Source organism: Phyllostomus discolor, chromosome 8 (genome assembly GCF_004126475.2).
Source record: "Phyllostomus discolor isolate MPI-MPIP mPhyDis1 chromosome 8, mPhyDis1.pri.v3, whole genome shotgun sequence".
Taxonomy (NCBI): Eukaryota; Metazoa; Chordata; class Mammalia; order Chiroptera; family Phyllostomidae; genus Phyllostomus; species Phyllostomus discolor.
Genome location: NC_040910.2, coordinates 41,803,870 through 41,827,958, shown reverse-complemented (window position 1 = coordinate 41,827,958; position 24,089 = coordinate 41,803,870). Strand labels below are relative to the sequence as shown.

Below are 24,089 nucleotides of genomic sequence, written 5' to 3'. Positions count from 1 at the left end.
CAAAAGAAGGAGCGGTGACAGCATGTTCTGCCATGGCCGCCCACATCCCCTAGGTCCAGACTCAACCTAGATGCCTGTGGCCCTTTTCAAGCGGAACCCAGAGGTAACACATGGGAAAGCCCAGGGCAGTTTTGTTTGGGACAGGCCAACACTCTGATCCCACCTGAGCAGTCCTATGTTACCTACTTGTATGTGTGTGTAAGGGGATTCAGGTGAACAGGCCCTTCCCTCAGTAGGAATGGACAGAGGAGGGTGAGAAGCCTGGTGGGCCAGTCACATTCCACCCCAGGTCAAGGCTGCCTGGGTGGACATGGAGTATGGGTGGCAGCCCCTGCCCGAGGTTCATCCCAAGCCCAGGAGGTGAATCTCATTTCCCCTGGGCAGAGGTCTGTGCAGACACAGGTCTGGGCCTGATCCTGGAGTAGAAGGTACAGGGGGCAGAAGCAGCAGCAACTAGGGCCCAGCAGGGATTTAGGCCTTGCGACTGGCTGTGAGTCACTGTCATTACAGAGCTCAGCCCAGGTCCTGGAGGAGCAACAGGTGGTTGCCAAAGACCCTGGCCCTGTCTCCACCACTGAGGGGCAGGTGTGCCACACCAGCGAGGGCCAGAGAAGGCCTGTTGTAACAGTAGCCACACAGGGTTCTGGGGGTCTGGTACCCATGGATGGCCAAAAAAAAAAAAAAAAAAAAAAGACTTTTCCTGAAGCCATCCAGGCTCCACAGGCAGCTCAAGATTTCAGAATCCATCTTGGAGCATAGTGGCCATCTTACTGCAAGTGGCCAAATGATGTGGAGGCCAAGGGCGAGAGGGTGGAAGAGGGGGGTGTGAATTGGAGGTACAAGCAAGCATGTGGGAAGGGGTGGTGCCAGACACACAGGAAGCCCCCACAGAGGCTGCCCAGGGGCAAAGCCCCAGCCTCACACCACCATCTTCTGGTCTGTCCATGGGAAGGACATCCTGCAGTGGGTCCTGGGCTGTGGCTTCTCTGGAAGGCTCTGGCTGTGTTTTATCTGTGGGGGACATGGAAATCCAGGCCCGTGGGTGATTTTTCTTGCAACTCCAGTAGGGGCTCAGGAGGCAAAGCCTGCTTTTGCTTCAGCACTTGTCCTACATCTGGAAGAGCTGGATGCAGGGTCAGACCAGGAGGGGTGCCCATCTCCAGTGGTCATGCCACCTCCAACAGCTGCTACAGCTCCAGCGCTGGTGCCCAAGCCGGGCTGTGCAGCATCTGCTGATCTGACTGAGGCCCCACCCTACCTGCCGTGGTTCCCATCACAGGGGAGGAGCTGTCCCTGCAAAATGCACCAGGGCCAATTCTAGAGCCGTGTGTTATTGAACCAGCCCTCCTACACCCACCAGAAGTTGTTTTATCACCCATTTCACCTTTTCCTTTTATATTGTAATACTTCCCCTTTCTCTACAGCATGATTAAGTATTAAATATCGTTCATATTGTAAATTGGGCTATCTCTGAGCATGATGGGCATTCACAACACTGGGCAAGCATCACCACAGTCTAGCTGCTGGATGTCCCATCCCCAAAAAGGAAACCCTGCACTAAAAATGCTCACTCCCCACTCCTCCTGCTCCTGGCAACCCCTGATGAGCTGTCTCTCTCTTTTTAACTTATTTGGGACATTTCCTTAAGTGGGATCTTACAATAGGTGTCTCCTTCTGTTTGCTCACATATTTTTGTGTATTAAGAGGGGAATCCCAGAGGTATCAGAGATGATATAGAGAAAAAGAAGCCCTTTTGGTAAGTTTGTATGTAATCTCAGGGTAGAGACTGCTGTGCTGAGTGTGAGGTGAGGGCCAGAAGCAAAATAGGCAATGGCTGGCTCATCCTGTGCCCAGATGAAATGAAAGAATGCAGAAATCTGGGAGGACAAACCACAAGCTGGACAGCATTCCTCACAACACAAGGCCAGAGGGAAGCGTCACATGCCTGCAGTGCGGCAAACTCTTGCAAGTCTGTTTTCTAAAGGGACAGCGGCGAGCACATGCACTTCCACCGTGAGGCAGTGCACACGTCTCTGCATGTCAGAGATGCCCAACCTCCCAGATGGGGACACACCCACTGTCACCAATGGAGACAGAGCACTGTCTCCCTCAGACTGGCAGGATTCTGTCCTGGTGGCTACCAGCCCTGGAGACACAGTGAGGTAGCAGAAGCCCCAGCTTATCCCCTGCAGAGAAGGGGGAAAGGCCCTCCCCTTGGGAGAACAGTGTGCAGGACCCATCCCAGTTCCACAGATGCACAACTTCACCTGGTATTGTTCATCCAAGAGGTCCCCCCACAGCAAGTCTTGCACAATTTTTCAAAGGTGTATTTTCAAGGTTCCCCATCAGAGCACTGATGAAACTTCCAGGAACTGGGAAGAGCGCTAATGTCTACTGAGAGAGGATGGGATCCACTAATCCTGGTCCACGTGGACGAGGGAAGCTGAGTGGCTGCTAACGTGGATGCAGAGGTCTCTGCATGCCGACAGATAAAGACCTCAGGAGTCTTCTCCGGTGAGACATGTGGACCAGTGGTGTGCATCCAGGGTCCTACCTGTTAGATTACATACATGTAATTTCCTCAGGCAGACACACATGTGACAATTATTCTTCCTGAATAGCTGCTTTTGGGTACTTTTTTTCTCAAGCATCAATGGTTCCTCTCCATCCTCCAAACTGTAGTTCTCAGGCTTAGAAACTGGAAACCACAGGGCGGCCAGGTTCCTATAGTTTTCCAGCATCACACACATCCCTTTGTGCAGGATCCAGCCCACTCCTCTGGGGTGGAGTCCATGGCCACATCCTTGAATATCACGGATGCCTGGGATTTGGCTGTGAGGCACTTCTCCCACTTCTTGCCACTTCTCCCTTTTCTGTGCTCATCTCTTGGGAAAAGGAAGAATCCTGGGAAGACATAGCTCTCTTCTTAGGCATTTTGGCCCAGTCTCTCTCCATGATCACCAATCTTTCTGGTTCTGAAGATCCTGATCTCCTTGCCCTTTCAGTTCAGACCTCTGGACAGGGCGCCTCCTGGCCCTCCTTCCTGCCTTCCCTCTGGGGGATCTGGGGAAAGGCCTGGATCAGGTCGGGTCCCGTTTCTTCCTCAGTCCTATGAGGGTGGCACCTGGAAGCCTGGGGCCGGCATCCCTGACACTGGATCCTCAGATGCCTGCTCCTGCAGCTTGGAGCTGTACCTCCCATCCAGGCTTGACAAAGGCTATGAACTTCTTGGGCCAGCTTGGAGCCCCAACTAACATTTAAATTGAGACTGTTATGTAAAATATTAATGTACGTCGGTGTGTGTTATATAACCTATCTCATTTACCCCTCCAGCTTTACCTCATACTTCTAAGACTGTCCTTTTACATGTCAAAGAATGTGATGCATTTTGTCTGTGCCTTACACACAGGACTGTCATGCTCATTCAACATTACATATAAGCCTTCTACACTTGGCTTGCATCACCTTTTCCATATGGCTTTCCTTGACCGCTCCAAGTTCAACAACCTATCCTGGAGACTTCCTGAATGAATTAACTGTTTCTCCTCCTTGACCTCTACTCCTTTAAGGACAGTACCATGTCATATTGTCTTTCTTCCCAAAGCCTAATTCCATGCAAGGCACTTAGCTGACAGTCACTAGTTCTCTAGAGAGGAAAAAATCCTGAGTGAATTGGCATTATTCAGACACTACACAAGACAGAGCTGCTTACTGCTGAGAGGCCCCAAGAATTGAAAGCCATAGTGAGACAAGACTAGGTAAGAGTATAATTAGAAGTTCCCTCCAGAGAGATTGTGTAAGATATATCTGTGCCAAGAACTGGCAAGGAAGTACAATAAGATTCAAGAGCAATGGAATACTTAGGTGGAGCTGGGAATTCACTTTCCTTCTGTGCTAATTAATGTGACAGAGGGACTAGGCACAGAGGGCATAATCACACTGGATTGCAAGGCTCCTAATTAAGAAATACCAACTTTGACTCAGTGCTGAGAGGCATGCTTTCCTCCCCGTAGGCCTGGCCTCTAGGGCATACACAGTTATTTTTTTCCACACTAGACAAGAGCCAAGCAATGAATGCTATTCCTTCACTAATGAGCCTGGGAAAAGTATGGACCAAGGCCTGCAGAACACTCAGCACCCTTCAAGGATGTAAAAGTACTCCCACGACACCCAAACACCTGCACAGCAGCATTCCGAGTGCAAAGGAAGGGTGGAGGTGTCAGGAAGGCTAATGACAGACAGAATCCCAGTGGCCATACGCCCCCTCCCATCAGGCCCCATCAGCCCAAGTGACTCATCCTTTGGTGTAGGCAGGAAAGGCGGAGCAGTCTGAACTGTCAGCACTGACAAAGGGTCAGACCAGAGTTGATAAGCTGATTCTTCTCACCTGTGTCTTGCACAGGCTAATGACTACCTTACTGTGGTGTGTGGAAGACTGTTATTAACCTACCTAGAAAATATTTAAATCTACCTTGTGTGAGGCAGAAAAACTAGTTTTTAAAAAATAATGATAAATATTAAGTCAGAGCAATTGTTGAGGGTGTGAGTCTGAAACCTGTCTTTGGAAGCAGATATATTTATTTAGATTCCCAAGGAGCATTTGGGTAGGTCTGAAAAAACAATCAGCTTTTATTCTGAATTTAGGAAAGTAGCACTGGGCTAAAGACATAACTTGTGTTCCAGGTGTTGCTTACACTAAAGGGTGAGAATAATTTTCTAGGCCTTCTGTATAGTGGGAATACAATGAAAAGAACTGCTCATCTTGGCCCTTATACAAAGAGTCTGTAGAGGGACCCAAAGAAAACAGGGGAGACAAAAACAAGGACACTAGAGAAAGCTTTAGCCTCTGACCCAATAGCTACAGCAACCAGTAAAAGACTAACTTCTAGCTAGGAAAAAATAAAAATATACCACTAAAGGCCTATCTATCTACTGCCATTCCCTTTTCTCAACACATTATGACAAGCTTTCAACAAAAAAAACTGCAAGACATGTTAAAAGGCAAGAAAGAAACATCTAAAATGAGAAAGCAAGCATCAGAAAGAGTGGAATATAACAGAGATTTGGGGATACTCAGATGGGGAATTTAAAATAACTATGATCAATGTTAAGGATTCTAGTGGAAAAAGTGAACATACAAAAACAAAAGGGTAAATGTAAGCAAGCAAAGGAAATGCTGGAAATTGAAAAAGAAAATGCAAGGAGGAAAAAAACAGAGTATCTGAGAACTGTGGGACAATTACAAAAGGTGTAACATGTAATGGGAGTACTAGGAAAAGAATGAAAGAATCAGAATATTTGAGGTAATGATGAGAATTTTCCAAAGTGAATGAATGAATGGCAGACACCAAACCATGATCCAGGAAGCTAAGAGATCATCAAGCAGGATTAATACCAAAGAAAATCTACATCAAGACATATTATGTTTAATTTGAAGAAAAATCAACATACAATACACCTAACAAAAACAAAAAAAAAAGGCTACCTGGGTAACTAGGTAACTTCTGCACAAAAGGAGAAATACAAACTTCAATTAGATTCTTAAAGAAATGATTATAAAGATATATATATTAGAATCTACGGAATGCATTTTAAAGCAGAGATCGGAGGAAAATTCACTGCACAAAACACTTGTCAATAAAATTAATGATTAAGAAGAAATTAATTACAGGTTAAGAAAAATAGAAAAGCAAAATAAAACAAAAGAAAGCATAAAGAGAAATGGAGATAACAGTAGAAATTAATGGGGAAGGTGCTCGGCACTCAGAAACTTGGTGGGAGCCACCTGCCAGACCATGCCTCTGTCACCCCACCATGGGCACCTCCCTCCATGGAGGGTCCCCAGACCCACACCAATCATGCTATTTACATCAACAACCTCAAGAAGGATGAGCTGAAGAAGTCTCTATATGCCACCTTCTCCCAGTCTGGCCAGATCCTGCATATCCTGGTGTCACGGAGCTGAAGATGAGGGCCAGGCCTTTGTCACCTTCAAGGAGGTCAGCAGCACCACCAAAGCCCTGTGCTCCATGCAGGGTTTCCCCTTCTATGACAAGCCCATGCACACCCAGTATACCAAGACCAATTTGGGTATCATTGCCAAGATGAAGGGTACCTTCGTGAAGCAGGATGGTAAATGGGAGAAGAGGGAAACCAAGAGACCCTGGCTGCTAAGAAGGTTGTGCAGGGTGGGACAGTTGCCCTCCTAGTAGGGCCTGTCCCCAGGGCCTGTCCCAGGCATGCTGCCAATGACTTAGGCTCCCTGCACCATGCACCACATGTTGGATCAGCCTCCCTACATGCCATCCCCTGGCATGATCCTACCTCCAGGCCTCAACCCCCAGCAGACACCACCAGGGTCCATGCCCCCACAGCGGCTTATGCCGGGCCACATGCTACCTACCAGCCTCTTTTAGAATACCTACAGGATCACATCTTGTTCCTCCCCAACCTGCCAGGAGACTAATGAGCTCACACTGTCCATATTTTTCAACCAGTTCCCTGGCTTCAAGGAGGTCTGGTTGGTCCCAGAGTGGTATGACATGGCCTTCATGGAATTTGACAATGAGGCGCAGGCAGGGGCTCCTAGGGACTGGCCACAGGGCTTAAAGATTACCCAGAACAACCCTATGAAGATCTCCTTTGCCAAGAAGTAGTGCCTTTTCCCCCTGCCTGCCCCCATTCTATTGCAGGACTCCTCTTTTCCCCTTGGCTTAGCCCCTTGAAGGTAAATTCCCTGGGGCAGGGGCACCACTTCTTGGAGCCACATGTGAGTGGTCACACAGCACTGTACCTAATCTGTCTGCAGCTATTGTACCTGGCACTGTTAGGCTGGAATTAAAGTTTGGTTTTAAGGTTGGTTTGTTTTTTTATGTTTTGAAAAAAATAATGAGGAAAAGAGAACAACAGATCTAACTAGTCAAAATTCCATTAAAAACAACAACAACAAACCACTAGTTCATTTGATTCAGGAAAAGAAAAAACAAATATACAAAAAAATAGGTGTTGACCATTGAATCAGAAAGCATTTTTAAAATCGTGAGATGATTTTAAAATCATCTTTGACCTCTACACTAGATGAATTGGACAATTTCCTAGGAAAATAGATTACCAACACTAATGCCATTCAAGTTAGAAAGCTTAACACAGAGCAATGTCCATAAAAGAAATAAAAGTTCCTAAGGAAATATCCCATTAAAAAACCACTTGACCCAGACGGTTTCACAGGAAGTTCTACTAAATCTTCCAAAACCAGAGTACTAATGCTGTATAAATTACTCCAGAGCATTGAAAAGGAAATTAAGAAACCTTAATTCCTCTTATGAAGCAAATATAATACCTAAACCAGATAAAGTATAGAGAAAACTACACACCATTTATCACTCATGCATACCATGCAAAATTCAAACAAAATACTAGCAGATTCTAAAACCACATTAATAATACACCATGACCAAGTGAAATTCATTCAAAATGCAAGACTTTTTTTTATTGTTGATGCTATTACAGATGTCCCACATGTCATTCTCCGTTTGCCCCCCTCCACCCAGCCCCTGCCCCCACCATAGCCTTCACCACATTGTTTGTGTCCATGGCTATGCATATATGCATATATGCTCTTTGGCTAATCTCTTTAAGTCATATATTAACACATGAAGAGACAAAGAATCATGATCTTCATAGATGCTCAGAAAAACTGACAAAATTCAAAACCCATTCACGGTAAAAACTTTCAAGAATATAAAATACCTTCACAATATGATAAAATAAACATTTACCTTAGTTCTAAAAAGCATTGTCTTAATTAACAGAAAAACAATAGGGGCCTTAACCCTAGGACAAGGCCAGAATGCCCACTATTTATCACTGCTACTATTTATTACTGTACTAGAGGTACTAGCCAATGCAATTAGGCAAGCAAAAGTAATTACAGGCTTAAAAACTGGTAAACAATTTCCAGATGATACAACAGTATGCCTGGAAAACCCCAGAAAAGCAATAATAAAACTTAAAAAGTAAAAGAATTCAGTAAAATAACAAGTTATAAAACTAAGATACAAAGTTAGTAGCTTTCTTATACAGAAACTATGAAAAAAGTCATAATGGTAATGAAAAATCTCATTACAATAAAAGATTAAATACTTCAGGAAAACAATGAAAACGTGTTATAAGGAAAATTTGTGTAAGAAAAATTTTTGAACATTCCTGACAAACATCAACTAGGCAAACAAATGGAAAGGCATTCCCTGTTCCTGGATAAGACAACTTAACATTATCAAGATGTAGTTCTCCCATCATGAACTTATACATTCAAGGCAATGACAATAAAAATACCAACAAGCTAATTTTAAGAGTTGGACAAGATAATAGGAAAGTATAAATATAAAAAAAAAATACCTAGGGAAATATTTAAAAAGAAAAATCATAAGGGGAAACCAGTCCATACAGACATTAAAAATTATAATAAAGTCTCTTACAACTTAAACATTGTAACAAAAGAATAAAGTTTAGAATAAGGCCAAAGACACATAAAGCTTAGTATATGACAAAGGTGACAGCTCAAATCCCTAGGGTAAAGATGTACTTTTTAAATAAATGATCCAGATTAATGTGAAAAAAATAAAACTCAATCCTACCTCACACAATACACAAAGAAATCAATTCTATGTGGATCAGAAGTGCAAATGTATATATTAAAACAATAGAACTTGTAGAAGAAAACATAGAATATCTTCTTGCCTTCAAGGTAGGCAAATATTTCTACTCAGGAAAAGAGCGCTGTCCGTTAAGATTAAATGACATTAAAATTAAGAACTCATTTCATCAAAAAATACCAATTAAAACACTGAAGACACAAGCTACAGGGTGGGAGAAAAGTATTTGCAAAGCATATCCAATCACAGGGCTCTGGAACGGATATCTGAAATACACAAATTAGTAAGAAAAAAACAGGCAACTTCAGTATCTTATCCAACTCAACAAAATAGCTTCTTGGAAAGCAAATTTGCATAACCACTTTGGAAAAATGAACATATGCATCCCATGTGACCCACAGGTTTCAGTAAAGAGCTCACACCCAAAAGAAATGCCTACACTTGTACACTATCAGAAATATTAAAATATGCTCATAGTAACATTATTCACAATAGAACTAAACTGAAATATCTAATACCCGTCCATCATCACAAACTGCTTAAACGAATTGTGGAATATTCAAAACAATGGAACACAATGAAATGTGCTACTTAGAAATACTCAAAACAATATGCCTCCATTTCGCAAAAATATTAGGGAAAATTAAGACAGACACACACACACACTCTGGCTGGTGTAGCTCAATGGACTGAGTGCCAATCTGCAAACCCAAATGTCTTGGGTTCAATTCCCAGTCAGGGCAAATGCCTGGGTTGTGGGTCAGGTCCCCAGTGCAGGGCACATGAGAGGCAACTGCACATTGATGTTTCTCTCCCTTCCCTTCTAAAAAATAGAAAAAAAAAAAACAGATAGGCAGAAACATAAGAACATATACTGTATGGTTCCATTTTTATAGGGATAAGAAAGAAAAAATCCAAACCATGTTGGCTTTTTCATCTAGAGATAAGGAAGGGTTTGTCATGAGGGTTTGACATGAGACAAGAAGGGGTATCAGGAATGCTGGTAATACTCTTTCCTGCCTGATTACATGTATTCACATGATAATTTTCCTCTACATGTGTGATTTAAGCATTTTTCTGCATTTCCCTACAACCCGTTTTAAATATTATCACACACACACAAATAATCAACACTGTAGGAATGACTTAGACATTACTAATAAACAGAACATGTACAGACTTCATGACCCAGCAATCCCACACTGTGGAAATAACTCACCAGTGCTCCGGGAGACATGTACAAAATTTCATAAAGCAGCATTGCTCATAACTGGGAAAATGGAAACAGTCCAGTAACTAATTATACATCAGCAGTTGAAAAGGTAAACTGGGGGACAATACATAATCTGAAAGTGAAAATGAAACTACATATGTAGTCATTACTGTGACTCTCAAATCACTGCTAATCTGACCACCATGATATGTAACTTGACTTCTGCAATGACCTAACAGGTTTGTTTTAACCTGTCCCTCTACTTAGCCTATAAACCCAGAAGCCACTGTAATCCTTTAAGATCATCAACTGTATAGTTGCCACTCCTCTGTTCAAAACCTTCTACATTGAGAATGAAAGGCAAAGTCCTCCCACTTAAGCCACAGGATGTGCCCATGGATCAGGACCCTCATGTAGCTCTGACCTCATCATCTTCTGTAGCTCTCAAGCTTGATCCACTCCAGTCACACTGGCCCCTTTATCCTATGCACATTTTTTCATGGCCTTTGAACTCCTGAGGGTGCTCTTCTCCACATTATATGACCCACACTTACAGGTCATTTACATCTCTGCTCAAATGTCTCCTGTAACAGGCTCCCCCTACCCACTCCATAGCTCCCCTGAAGGCCACATTTCTCTCCATCATCACCATGCTTAATTTTTCCTCCACTGCACTGCCCACCATCAGACACACAATATATTTACTAATTTTCCAGGTGCCACAACCCTACATAGAATGGAAGCAACTTGAAGGCAAATATCCTAATGCACTCTATAGACCTGGGGCACGGAACAAGCCCTGACATAAAGAGGGGCCTGGAACCAGACACCAGGGCTTAGATACAAGCACTACTCTTATATCAATGTTTCTCTCCCTCTCCTCCCTCCCTTCCTATATCTCTAAAAAATAAATAAGATCTTAAAAAAAAAAGCAAACCTCACCAATGACCAGGTGAATGGTTTAGATAGCATTCACCTGGATGAAGCAGAACCCTCCTTCCACCAATTAAAAAAACAACTAGTAAATAGAAAAAAAAAATGAAACATCCAAAGCAGCTTAAACCAATTACCAATTTTATTTTTTTTTATGTAGTAGGAACTCAGGAAATAACAAATCCAGGGTTGTTAGAGACACTCAAAGAAGCCACAGGGAAGGCCAGACTCATTTGTGAATTTGCTACATGATCCTCCCTAATCTGTGCATTGCATCCTTTTGGTCACAAAATGTATCTTTTAACACTAGATACTGGATGACCTGGGAAGGTAAGAAGTAGGGAGAAAACAAAACAAACATGTGGAGAAGAATTCAGGTAGGAAAGACCTCTTTTTCAAGAGTATTTTCAGAGCCTATACAGTAACATCTGCTTATCTGTTAGTGGCCAGGTTTTGGAACGTGGACAGTACTAGATGTGAGGAAACGTTTTAAGAGATTTAAAAAACAGTATACCTGACAAAGGTACTAACCTGACAAAAAATGGGTTTTCTTGATATAGAAAATAGATACTGGGGAAGCAACTACAAGTATATGCCACATTGGCTGACATCCCAAAGGACACACCTAATGAAGACATCATGCTCTTACCGCAATGCATTCAATTTGGAAAACCATAACAAAAAGGCATTTTTCTAAAATACCCATGTTACACAGTACATAAGATTTTATAGAGTCTACTGGTCAAGTCATCCAGAAGAAAATTAACACATTATTAAGAATAAAATTATAAGATTACTACATACAAACCTTTTGTGATATTAGGGAAATTTAGAGCATAATCTTAAAAACGAACACTAAAAATTTATGAGCTAGTCTGTGTTCATGATGAAAGACAAACACAATCTCCTATTCACTAGAAAAATTCAATCGGGGTGTGAATGAATTCTCATAAGCTCAAGTGGGGGGGCTGTGGCTGAATCATCTCCACAACAGGATTGTATTTTTGAAGTTTTAAACATTCTACTGTAAATACTCAAATTGCATAAAAATTGAGGGGCTGCTATAGGCCAAGGTTTCTCAACCTTGGCAATATCAACATTTGGGACACGTAAGTCTTTGTTCTGGGAGGCTCCTTCCTCTGCATTGTAGGATGTTTAGCAGCATCCTTGATGTCTTCCAACCTCATCAGTAACACTTCCCCCAGTTTTAACACCCAAATTGTCCCCAGAAACTGCAAAATGTCTCCTGGGGAGCAAAACTAGCTCATTGAGAACCACTGCTGTGCAATGGGGGCTAGCAGACTTTTTCTGTAAAGGGCTACACAGCAAGTATGTTAGACTTTGTGGGCCACATACAGTCTCTGTCACATATTTTTCCTTACAAATGTAAACTGTTCTTGAGAACTGTACATAAATAGACAGCTGGCTGTAGCTAGCTGACCTATTACTGACTTTCCCATGTTTATTATTTTATAGGTGTTTCTCTTTTGTGTTACTTCTCTCATGAGGAATACAGTAGGACCAGAAATTGTTTGCCCATTTGATGAATTTACATATTCTCCCTAGTGTGCTTACTCATGTGCCCAGTAGGTACCAGGTGATACTGTAGTCATTTTAACTTTAAACAGCAGGCTAAAGTTTCTCTCCTTAAGTTGTCATGTCTGTGAAGTGTTCGATGTACACTGATGGCTTCTCCACACCACAGATACACATTTTCTCCCTCAGCAGGAATTCTCACAGATCTCCAAAGTGATGAGAAAAAAACTCAGGTCTTTCCAGTCATTACAAAAACTGTATTTCTTCCAAGTTTCATGTCTTCCAAGTTTCATGAACTTGTCTAGTAAGACGAGTTCAGAAAGGCTCTCCTGCCTTCCTTACACTCACGAGGTTTCCTTCCAGTCTGAGCTCCCATGTTTCTTAAAGGTGTGTCATTGGAGCCTTTTCCACACTGACGACACTAAGAGCTTCTCTCCCCGATGAGTTTTCACATGACTCCGAAGAGATGAATGATCACTGAAGGCTTTCCCACAGGCCAGGCACTCGTAAGGCTTCTCCCCAGTGTGTATTCTCCTGTGCACATTAAGGTTTGAGCCTATGCTGAAGGCCTTCCCACAGTGATCACACTCGTACGGCTTCTCTCCTGTGTGGCTCCTCATGTGCGTTTTAAGAGTTGATTGGTTTCTGAAGGCTTTCCCACACTGCCTGCATTCGACACGTTTCTTTACAAGATGAATGCTCATGTGCCTCCTACGAGATAAGTAATCACCAAAGACTTTCCCACAGGCAGCACACTCATAGCGTCTCTCTTGGGTGTGTATCTTCCTGTGTGCAGTTAGGTTTGAGCTTGCGCTGAAGGCTTTCCCACACAGGTCACACCCGTATGGCTTCTCTCCAGTGTGAGAATTCATGTGTGTCTTAAGGATGGACTGGTTTCTGAATGTTTTCCCACACTGCCTACATTCAATAGGTTTCTTTACAATATGAATTCTCATGTGTTTTCTCCGTGATAAGAGATCACCAAAGGATTTCCCGCATTCTTTACACTCATATGTTTTCTCTACCATGTGGTTCTTCTTGTGCAAATTAAAATTAGACTTCCATCGAAAGGCTTTTCCACACAGGGAGCATTCATAGGGTTTCTCCCCAGTGTGATTCCTGACATGCTCTTTGAGATGTGAGGGGTGCTGGAAAGCTTTCCCACAGTCTTGACATTCATAGGGTCTCTCTCCAGTGTGGGTTCTTTTGTGAGCAATGAGGTGGCAGCTCCTGCCATACGCCTTCCCACACTCATCACATTTGTAAGGTCTCTCCCCAGTGTGCACTCGCATGTGTATCTTCAGGGAGGAGAGCGTTCGGAATGCATTTCCACACTGACTGCAGTCGAATGGCTTCTCTGTGAGGTGAGTTCTCGCATGACTCCTAAGTGCTGAGGGGTCATTGAAAGCTTTCCCACAGGCACTGCACTCATAGGGCTTTTCCCCAGTGTGAATTCTCCTGTGCCGTGTGAGGGAAGCACTCGTGGTGAAGGCTTTTTGGCACTGATGGCATTCATGCATTTTTCTCCCATTGTAAATGCTCACATGTTGAGTTAGGTGGGACCTGTTCTTGAAAACTACCCCACAGTCCCGGCGGTGATAGGGCCTCTTGCCAGCGTGCCTTCCCATTTGCTGAGTAAGATGAGCACCCATGCCAAAGACTTCCAATAGGGCATATTCAGTGGATTTCTCTCCAAGATGAGTTCCTTCCTGTTAATTGAAAGATAAGTGCTGACTAAGGTATTTCCACTATTCATTACATTCCTAAGAACTATCCCCATATAAACACATAAATCAAAGCACGTCATTATGTCTAAAGATGTCATAATTCACAGTGCAAAGTACTGTTCCTGCCCCACGTGGGCTCTATCAAACAGAACAAGTGAATGCTGTGTATGCCCTAAGGTTCCATGTGTGCCACCATTACAAAGCTCTCTACATACACTTTGTTAACTGTTTAATTTCTGAACTGAGCCCCAGCACTCAATGACAAACAGTCATAGGAGCATTCATCAGAACTCTAACTGGAAAAATTTGGGGTTAGTAACTGGTAATATTCAGTGTCTCTGACACTGTTTCCTCTTGGGGAATGCCACTGGCCTACTTCTTAAGCTCCTTTTCTACCTCACATTGCCCCAATTGTATCCTGATCTGGAAGATCGAGCATCACGCCAAGGGAATCTTACCATTGTCAAACCGCTGGATGTTTCCTCCCCAAAAAAGATATCTTGCATGAGAATGGACCATCTGGTTTTAGATGGAATCTCCCAATCTGAAACAAATTGGAAAAAGACAAATCTGCTGGTAAGGAAAAAAAATGGTGGCATGCTGGTGACAAAAATGGGTGAATTTTTAGAGAATAACCCTAAAGAAAGAAAGGTGATGTGAACCGAAAGAATGCACATAAGTGAAAAAGACTGAAAAACCTGTCTGTGGGAGATACCTGGCAACAACAAGGGCAGACACGTATGTCAGCACACCAAATAATTCTCCAAGGACCAATACTAGTAATAACAGAGAGAATATGATCAGGAATATGGACTATGAAAGGACAGAAGAAAAAGTCCACATAGACATGTCAAATTCCAAGGTGAGAGGACAGTGAAACCAAAGCACCTATGAGAGAATGGAGGGGCAGCAAAAGACAATGAGCGTCTTCAAATTCCCCTGGATGACCTTTGCTAGTGGCCCTCCCTCCACCTCAGTCACTGGATATAGTCAATACTCAGAAGCACTTGTGTTCGCCTGGTGCTTACCGGGACATGTGCCTTGGAGAAGTCCCCTCTCCTCTGTTCTCAGTTCCTCTTCTTGCTCCAAGTGGGAGATGAGACTGGGTTTCCCCACCTGACACCCTACTCACGGGGAAAGACACATGTTGAGGGAGGATCGTGCAGAGGACATGTGTTCTGAAGTCAAAGCTCTGAAGATGGACAAGACTGACTTAGGAGCAGCAAAATGATGGTGACAAATTTCTAAGGGACACAGTGAAACGCTTTCATAAAAAACAGAAACACAAATACCCACACATTTTGCCCTTCAAAAGATTTTTTAACTCAGAAATTAAGGATTTCTTAGGTCCACAACCTATGCCCATGTGTACTAGAAACCTGTATAATTTTGTTAACCAGTGTCACCCCAATAAATTCAATAAAAAGAAGAAAAAAGAAAGAAGGAATCCTATGCCCAAGCTCAGACACACTTGATAACCTCCACAGCCAATGCAACTGACTTGTCTCAATATCCATGGGGAGATACCAGGAGGACCAGGTCACAATTGTGTTTCAAATCCCCACCCAGCTGCTAGGTCACAGTAAACACTTAAAAACATTTGATTCATAAATGAAGAAATGATGCCAGTCTTACCGACTGAGGCAAGGTTGCTATAGTTCTCCAGCATCACATCTTTGTACAGTTTTCTCTGAGAAGAATCCAGCAAGGGCCATTCCTTCTCAGTGAAGTCCACTGCAACATCCTGGAAAGTCACTGAGTCCTGAAACACACACACACATTTGGGGTCAGTGAGAAACCAACCTGTGTTCAAAGATGACAGGGGCTGGAGACTGGGTATGAGAGACTCAAAACACAGGATTTTCAGTACAGGGTTCTGCTATATCTCAACATTTGCTTCAGAAGCCAGCCTGTAGTTGTCTTGTCTTCCCTGTGAGGTAATCTCATCCTGTCTCATTGTTTTAGATGCAACCTTGACATAAGGCCAAAATCTCTCTCCACTTTTAGCCTGGCCTGAGCCCTTTGAACTATATTATAAGAGAAACATTTGGTACATAAGTCATTTTCCCTAACAACTCTGATACCAGGATGGCCTCAAAACATTCTTTGGCTCTTTCTCTTGATCCCAGATTGGCCTCAATTAGCCCAAATAAGGGTCTAAAAAAATTTGTATTATATGACATTGGGGGTATTCTAGAAAGTGACTCTCCCACACTCAGGGCCCTGAGATTTTGGTGTACCTGGGAACCAACATTAGTTGGCATATGAAGCTCCAGGCCATTGTAAGCCAGTAGGTCCACATCTTGATGACAAGAATAGTCTTTCAAAGCAAATGGAATTTCTGACTCCTGGATATGGGCAAGGTCCTGGGTAGATGCCGCTACAGAAGATAGGATCCATGAGAATGAAAGCTTGTCTGACACTCACAAACCACGAAACTGTACGTGTGCATGCATGTCCCCAATCAACACAAACACACACATTTGGTAACAATCCACAGCAGCCCTGTTCTGCTCAAAGGCAAGAAAAAGAAAGGTGGACCAACACACCATAAAGAAAGTGATATATATTCTGAATTTATGAATGAAAAAATTAAAGCTCTAAGAGGTAGAGCTTTTATTTTTCTCCGATCTATCAAGATAACAAATGTGATAGTGCAGGGTTACACTTGTATTCTTCCTTCCCCACCACTATACACACTCCTTCCCTCACCAAAACTCACAAAGACCCTGAATCGGGCACCTGGGAGGCCTCCCAGGCATTTGCTCCCACTGCTTTCCAGTTCATCCATCCTCCCATGGCAGCCCTCCCTCTGTCCTTGGTGAAGTGGCAGCAGTCACTTAAACTTGATTTCTGAGGGTATTCTTTACCCCAAGAACTTACCACATGTGGGGGAGAGATCAACAGCTGCCATCCTGTGAGAATGACAATGAATTTGCCTGAACAACAGGGCACTGGCATCAGAAAGCTACTCTCTTGCTGGCATGGGACTCTTGGAGCAGGCCTCTGAGGTAAAAGAAATAGATTACTAGGAGAAGTCAAGGCTTTTTATCTCCTGATCACAGGACAATTCTGATTTTTGCTTTCCAGTATTTCCTCTTTTAAGCCGCAAATCCTGTCTGATTCCCAAGTCTTTACTTAGGCAAAACCTCCAGGCAATGTGGTGGAGAACCTTGACCTGCTTCAAATAAGATTCAGATTCATTCCAAGTAATTTGTCATAAAGTACAACTCTGTTAAACTCCCTCACTCATTAAACACTTGGGCTGTAGACGTCTGTTCTTCAACTTCAATGTTTGCTATGGTTTGGGGTGCTTCTAGTATCCATGAAGACAGGCCAGCTATCACTACAAGTTCCCATCTCCAATGCTGTTTGGCTTCATGCTCCATACCAACATACACAACTGTGGGCCTTGTCATCTCTAGTTATCAACTTTACCTCGCAGACAATGATTTAGAAATTTGTTCTGTGGACAAAACTTCCACATAACGTTCTTCTTGCACGAACTCTTTCACTTTAGAGAGGATTCCAGGCAATTCATGCTTCTACCATTTTGCCCCCTAACAACAAATTCTTCTTCTCACTGCCACATCTCAGGCCAAGATTCATCACAATCCATCGTATCTACAATTTATTTGTCGAAATTCCCTTAACCCTCTGCCTATTATAACCCCAAATCAGCAAAGACCATCCCGCACACAATCAGTAGCCTTCGAAACTCAGAGGTGCTACCCCAAGAGGAGTATCTACACTAAAGAAATGCATACGAGGCGACTCAATCTTCTAATCTCCCAGTAGCCAGGTAAAAATCTCAACATTTTTTTCCTGAATAAAAAGCTGTCTTACCATTACCCTTACTTTCAGCAAATAATCTTATATTCCTTTCAAAGGCATATACCATTCTGGTTTTTCACAACCAGAAAAAAAACCAACAATTCCATATATGATAGCATAAAATATATAAAATATCTAGGAATAAATCAAAAGCTGTGTAAGACCTTAACAATAAAAACTTAAGCACTGCTGAAAACACTTAAAGACCTAAATAAGTAGGGAGGGATATCATTTTTGTGGACCCCAAGAGGCATTATTAAAGATTTTGTGTTGCCCAAATTCATCTGCAGATATAATTCAGTCCCTAGCAAAATCAGCAGGGCTTTTTTCAAAAATTGATAAATCAAATCTAAAATGTGTATCAAAATGCAAAAGATCTAGAAAAGCCGACAATGTTAAATAAGAAAAACACACCTAGATGATTCATACTACAAACTTTACCACAGTAATGAAGAGTTACTAGAATAAGCATAGACGGATAGATCAATGGGACAGAACAGAGTAAGAAATAGTCCTACAAGTGCAGAGTTATATAATTTTCAATAAGGAAACAAAGCAATTCAATAGGGAAAGCAGTCTTTTTTACAAATTTATTTTAAAATTATAGTTGGTATTATTATATTAGCTTCGGGGTATGACATTGTGATAAGACACATATAACTTATGATCTACATGATAAGTCTAGTACCCACCTGGCACCATACATAGTTATCACAGTACTGTTCACTTAAAAAGGGATAACAGTCTTTTTCATAAACGATGCTAAAAGACTCAATGGGAAAAAAGGAACTTTGACTTCTATTATCACTGCACACACAAAAATTTGAATTAAAAAATCTGTGTGAAATGAATTGAACACCACAAAATAAAAACCAGATACTATCTTAATGACTTTGAATTACACAACAATATTTTAGACTAGACACAAACAGAACTAGACCAAAAACATCAGTAAGTTAAACTACCAAAATGAAAAAAATTTTAATCATCAAATAACATCATTAAGAAAATGAACAGGTTGGCATAAAAACAGACACATAGATCAATGAAACAGAATTGAGGGCTCCAAAATAAATTCCCACATACAGAGTCAATTAATTTATGACAAAGGAGCCAAGATTAAACAATGGGGAAAGGACAGTCTCTTCAATAAATGTTGCTGGGAAAACTAGGCAGCCACATGCAAAAGAATAAAACCAAACCACTATCTTACATTAGACACAAAAATTAACTCAAAATAGACTAAACACTTGAATGTAAGAACTGAAACCATAAAAGTCACAGAAAAAACAGACAGTAAGATCCTTGACAAAGGTCTTGGCAATGATATTTTTTGATTTGACACCAAAAGCAAACAAAAGCAAAAATAAACAAGTGGGACTACATCAAACTAAAATGCTTCTGTTCAGCAAGAAAGATAATCAGCAAAATGAAAAGGCAACCTACTAAATGGGAAAATATTTGCAAATCATCTGACAAGAGGTTAATAACCAAATAATATATATGTTAAAAAAAAGACCCTCATACAACTCAATAGCAAAAAACCGAACAATCCAATTAAAAAATGGGCAAAGGACCCAAATGGACATTTTCCCAAAGACATACAAATCACCAGCAGGCACACGAAAAGAGGCTCAACATCACTAATCCTCAGGGCAATGCTAATTAAAATCATGAGATACCACCTTACCCCTATTAGAATGGCTATAGCAAGAAGACAAGATATAACAAGTGCTGAACAGGTCTGGGTAGGTGCCCGGGGTTGTGGGTGTGGTCCCTGGTCCCAGGGAAGGCAACCAATGGACGTTTCTCTCTTGCATAGATGTTTCTTTCCCTCTTTCCCCCTCCCTTCCCTTTTCTCTAGAGTAAAATTAAACAATTAAAGTTTAAAAAAAATAAATTCCTACAAAGAAAACTCCAAACCTAAATGCTTTTCCTGATATAGCTCCCTTTTTGGAACTAGTTACTCTATTCTTAGGCAAAATATTCCAGCGTTTAGAGAAAAAGGGGGAACAGCACCACCTCATTTTATAAGGCTGGCATAAATCTGAAAAGGAAAATTACAAGCCAATTTTACTCAAACACAGATCCAAATCACCAAACAAAAATCAGCAAATGGAGGCCAAAAATAGTACAACAGTAAGTATCCTTTCTAAGTAAGTTCTTTTCCAATGCATATTTAATGTAATATTAGAAAACTTCATTGGTATAATTCATTACACTATCAGACAAGTTAAGAAAAGTACATTATTCACTCACTGATTCCATGAACAAACAGTACTAGCGCCTTTCACAGGCTAGGAGGCCAGGCATCCTTTAAGGTGCTGGAAATACATTAACAAACATTTAAAAGTAGATACTAGAAAAAGAAAATAACTTGTAAAAAGCTACAGCTGTCATGAGAAGAGAAAAGCTCTTAAACTAGGAAAAGAAGTGCGTTTTCTTGATCTAATCAATACTATCTTTAAAAGCCTCTGGCAAGCACTAAAGGTCATTCCCTTAAAGTCAAACACAGGACTTTGTCTCCTATCCAAATTCCATTCAGTGCTACCAGAAGTCCCCAGCTAATCCAGTAAAGAAATTTTTTAAAAAGTGCACTGAACAAATAATATTTATAAATATTTACTTATTCACTCTATACAGATAAAATTATCTATGAAAACCATATAGGACACTACATACAATTTAAGAGAATTACATATTTTAGCAAACCTTGTGAAATTCATATTCAATATACAAAGCTGTTGGGCAAAAAACTGTAATTTCAAAGCGTGCACAAACACACACACAAAGTTCCCTGGAAAAAAATCTAACAAAAAACCCCAACAACCCTTCAATTCTTTTTGTTAGTATTCATAAAATTTATTGAAATACATTATAGAAGGTGTAAATAGAGAAATTTTGATTAATTATAAGATTCAATGGCATACTAATGTCAATATTCTCAAAATTAATATTCAACACAACCTGAAAACAAAACCCCAGTAGGCGGAACTTTACAAATTAACTCTAAAATTTAAGCCACGAGGTATCTAAGAATGAATGGGTAGGTGCATGAATTTCATCCACAGGATATTTAGAAATCTCAATGCATAGTTGCATCAATATGGAAAATAGGATTTGTCTGAAAATACTTAAAGAGTGTGAGTCCATTCAAAAATAATTACTAAAATAAAGAAATACATTTTTGAGAAACGTATAAACAGCAAAATCCATACAGAAAATCTTGGGAGAAGAGGAGGATGCAATGTAGGAGCACAAAGGTTTCTGAGGTTTCATAATCTTTCTTGGCCTGATTTGTGGATTTGCTTTATGTTGTCCTTTTAATTGTTTTTTTTTGTGTGTGTTTTCATACTTTTCCCCCCACATATATCCTATAGGAGAAGGGTAAATAAAAAGAACCAAGTAAAATGGTAAAAATCAATGCACAATGTTAGTAATCACAATAACTATTAATGGACCAACTCTCAAGTTAAATTAACAATGTTGAAGTGAATTTCTAAATCTAGTACATGCTCTTTACGGTACATAAGAGTCAAACTTAGTGACATAAAAATAATAACATAATAACATAAAAATATACAAGTGAACCAAAAAAATTAAATATAAAAGGCATTCGAGACAAACGCTGCCTAAAAGAAAACCAGTGTGCCTAGCTTTCTAATATGAGACAAAACTGACCGCAAAAGGGAACTGACCGCAAAAGGGAACTGACCGAAAAAGGGAACTGACCACAAAAGCAAAAGGAAGGTAATTTATCCTCGCGGTCTCCAATTCCTGAGCCACCATAATGTCCTGAACTCATTCGCCGGGCTTTTCCTTCTCCACGCCAAGGTGTCGGTTTTTCGTTTTGTTTGTTTTTAACCAGATCACTAGTTACTGCCCCTGGCCTCTAAATATGGTCCTAAATGTCAGTCCTCGCGTCACCAGCGTTTTATATCGCTCATCATAGGACCTAAAACACACTCCTCGCCCGGCTACCTGACTTCCCAGTCCCAGGTCCCGGCTCCCCTAACTCTTCCTTTTCTAGTGGGCCTCCCGTGTTCTCAGGAAGACCAGGAGTAAAGGGTTAAATGAGGAAAGCGGGCTTACCCAATTGAGCAGGGGTAGCCGAGGACTTGGAAGCTGCCGCCAAAGGTCGAGAAGTTCCAACCGAAGCTCCGATCCGCTCCGGGGACGCGGAGTGTCACCAACAGCTGGGAGTAAACCATAGAGGAGTTCTCTACGTCCCATGTATGGAGCGGCGATCGCCTCCTGAGGATAATGGCTTCCGCTTCACTTCCGCCTTCTAAATCTCGCGGGACTTCAATGGCCGCTATAACCCGGAAGCACTGAGCGGAAAGGATTCTGGAAAATGGAGTCCTCGGGTTAGGGGGCGTGGCAGGGGTGCCCAGGTGGATTCTGATGGTTAAGTACGTGTCCCGAACATAAATGTTTGCAAGTCTCCGGACTCAGTTCTCAGGCGTCTTATAATCACTCTCTGTCGGTGCAACGATTCTCACCTCTTTAAGTACTGTTTCTACACTCACGACCCAAAATGTCCACTCACAGCCTCTAACCTGAATTCCAGATGAAACGAGACATTCACCACTTGGATATTTTACAGACACTTTAACATGCCACAGTTCAATCCCCGAACTCCATCTTCTCAAACGCAAATAATAGGAATCCTGCCTTTCCACCTATAAACCTTGGCAACACCCTCGACCCTTTTGTTTGTCCCATTGATCCATCAGGGATTATTGATTTCTACTTGATGGGCAACCCAGAGCCTGATCACTTTCCCAGAATTGTTTTTCATACCTCTGCATCAACTCAAGAGTGGTCATGACGAGACTTGGAAAAGTCCCCATTAGCATTTTGTGGTCCTCTTTTATAATACCCAAGTCAGACATTTAAGAAGCACATCTTCCAGATGAGGGCGTTTATCTGGGCGGGGTGAGAACTCAGGAAGCACTAAGATAAGTCCACCTCCTAGATAAAGTTTTAACCCTAACTCCACCAAGGCAGCCATCTCAAGTAAATTGTCTACAGCCTGTTTCTCCTGTATAAAAGAGCCATCCTAAAATTGTTGCAAGACTGAAATGGGTAACACAAGTATCTCAGATTATTGTTTTTCAGGGACAAGGAGTTGGTAGAGTCCTGGCTGGGTAGCTCAGTTGGTTAGAGCATCATCTGATATGTCAAGGTTGTGGGTTGGATGTCTGGTCAGGGCATGTTTGAGAAACAACCAATGAAAACATAAGTAAATGGAACGAGTGGATGTTTCCATCTCCCCCCCCAAAAAAAAATCAATAAATTTTTTTTTAAAGTAAATGTTTTTAAACACAACAATCCCACCTAGAGGAGTGAGCAAAGACATGAGCAAAAGTGGAAAGACCTGGGACAGGAAGTGGCTCAGGGTTAGGCAGGGAAAACTCCAGAAGAGGTAAGGGATTGGATCTTCATGATTTGGAGCCAGGACAAAGAACAACGAAAGGAAAATGATTCTCTGGGATTCAGGCAGGACCGGAGAAACTGGGTGGTTAAAATCAGTAAACAATGTTGGATCACGGTCAGAGCTTGTCTTAGCAATGCTAAATCCCAGTGAACTCACAAGGAGGATTAATTGATGGCATAAAAGAAGGGGAAAATACTTACTTAACCATTGAATTCAGAGTAGAATAATTCTGCAATACTTCCCAAACAGTAAAAAATATGACTAAGGTAAACAATACCCCAAAAGGGGATATTGGAAAAACCTCATGCACATCTTTTTAAAAAATAAATACATAATTATTATAGAGAGATAAAATATTGATCAGTTACATACTGGTAAATATCCTGGAGAAGCTATTCATCAATGCTACATCTGATAAGGGGTTAATATCCAAAATTTATAAAGACTCATGCAACTTAACACCAAAAGAGCAAACAATCCAATTAAAAATGGGCAGAGGACCTGAATAGACATTTCTCCAAAAAGAACATAGAGATGGCCAATAGACATATAGAAAGATGCTCAACTTCATTAATCATCAGACGAATATAGATTAAAATCACAATGAGATCTCACTGCACACCTGTCAGAATGGCTATCATCAATAAATTAACAAACAAGTGTTGTCAAGGATGTGGAGAAAGAAGATTCCTTGTGTGCTGTTGGTGGGATTACAAATTGATGCAGCCACTGTGAAAAACAGTATGAATGGT

The 24,089-nt window shown here is 41.5% G+C and overlaps 1 protein-coding gene and 1 pseudogene across 1 annotated transcript; one reads left to right on the top strand and one right to left on the bottom strand.

Annotated features, from left to right (window-relative positions):
- The first annotated feature begins 5,171 nt into the window (after positions 1-5,171).
- On the top strand, positions 5,172-7,036 carry LOC114504183 (annotated as a pseudogene).
- A 3,885-nt stretch (positions 7,037-10,921) lies between these two features.
- Positions 10,922-22,194, bottom strand: ZNF317 (zinc finger protein 317). Its single transcript, XM_028520047.2, has 7 exons — positions 21,990-22,194; positions 16,947-17,069; positions 16,304-16,443; positions 15,699-15,825; positions 15,092-15,187; positions 14,522-14,607; positions 10,922-14,045 (listed from the first exon to the last, which is right to left on the bottom strand). The coding sequence occupies exons 2-7, from the start codon at positions 16,975-16,977 to the stop codon at positions 12,729-12,731; spliced, it is 1,797 nt and encodes a 598-aa protein (XP_028375848.1). The 5' UTR covers positions 16,978-17,069; positions 21,990-22,194; the 3' UTR covers positions 10,922-12,728.
- Positions 22,195-24,089: the final 1,895 nt, after the last annotated feature.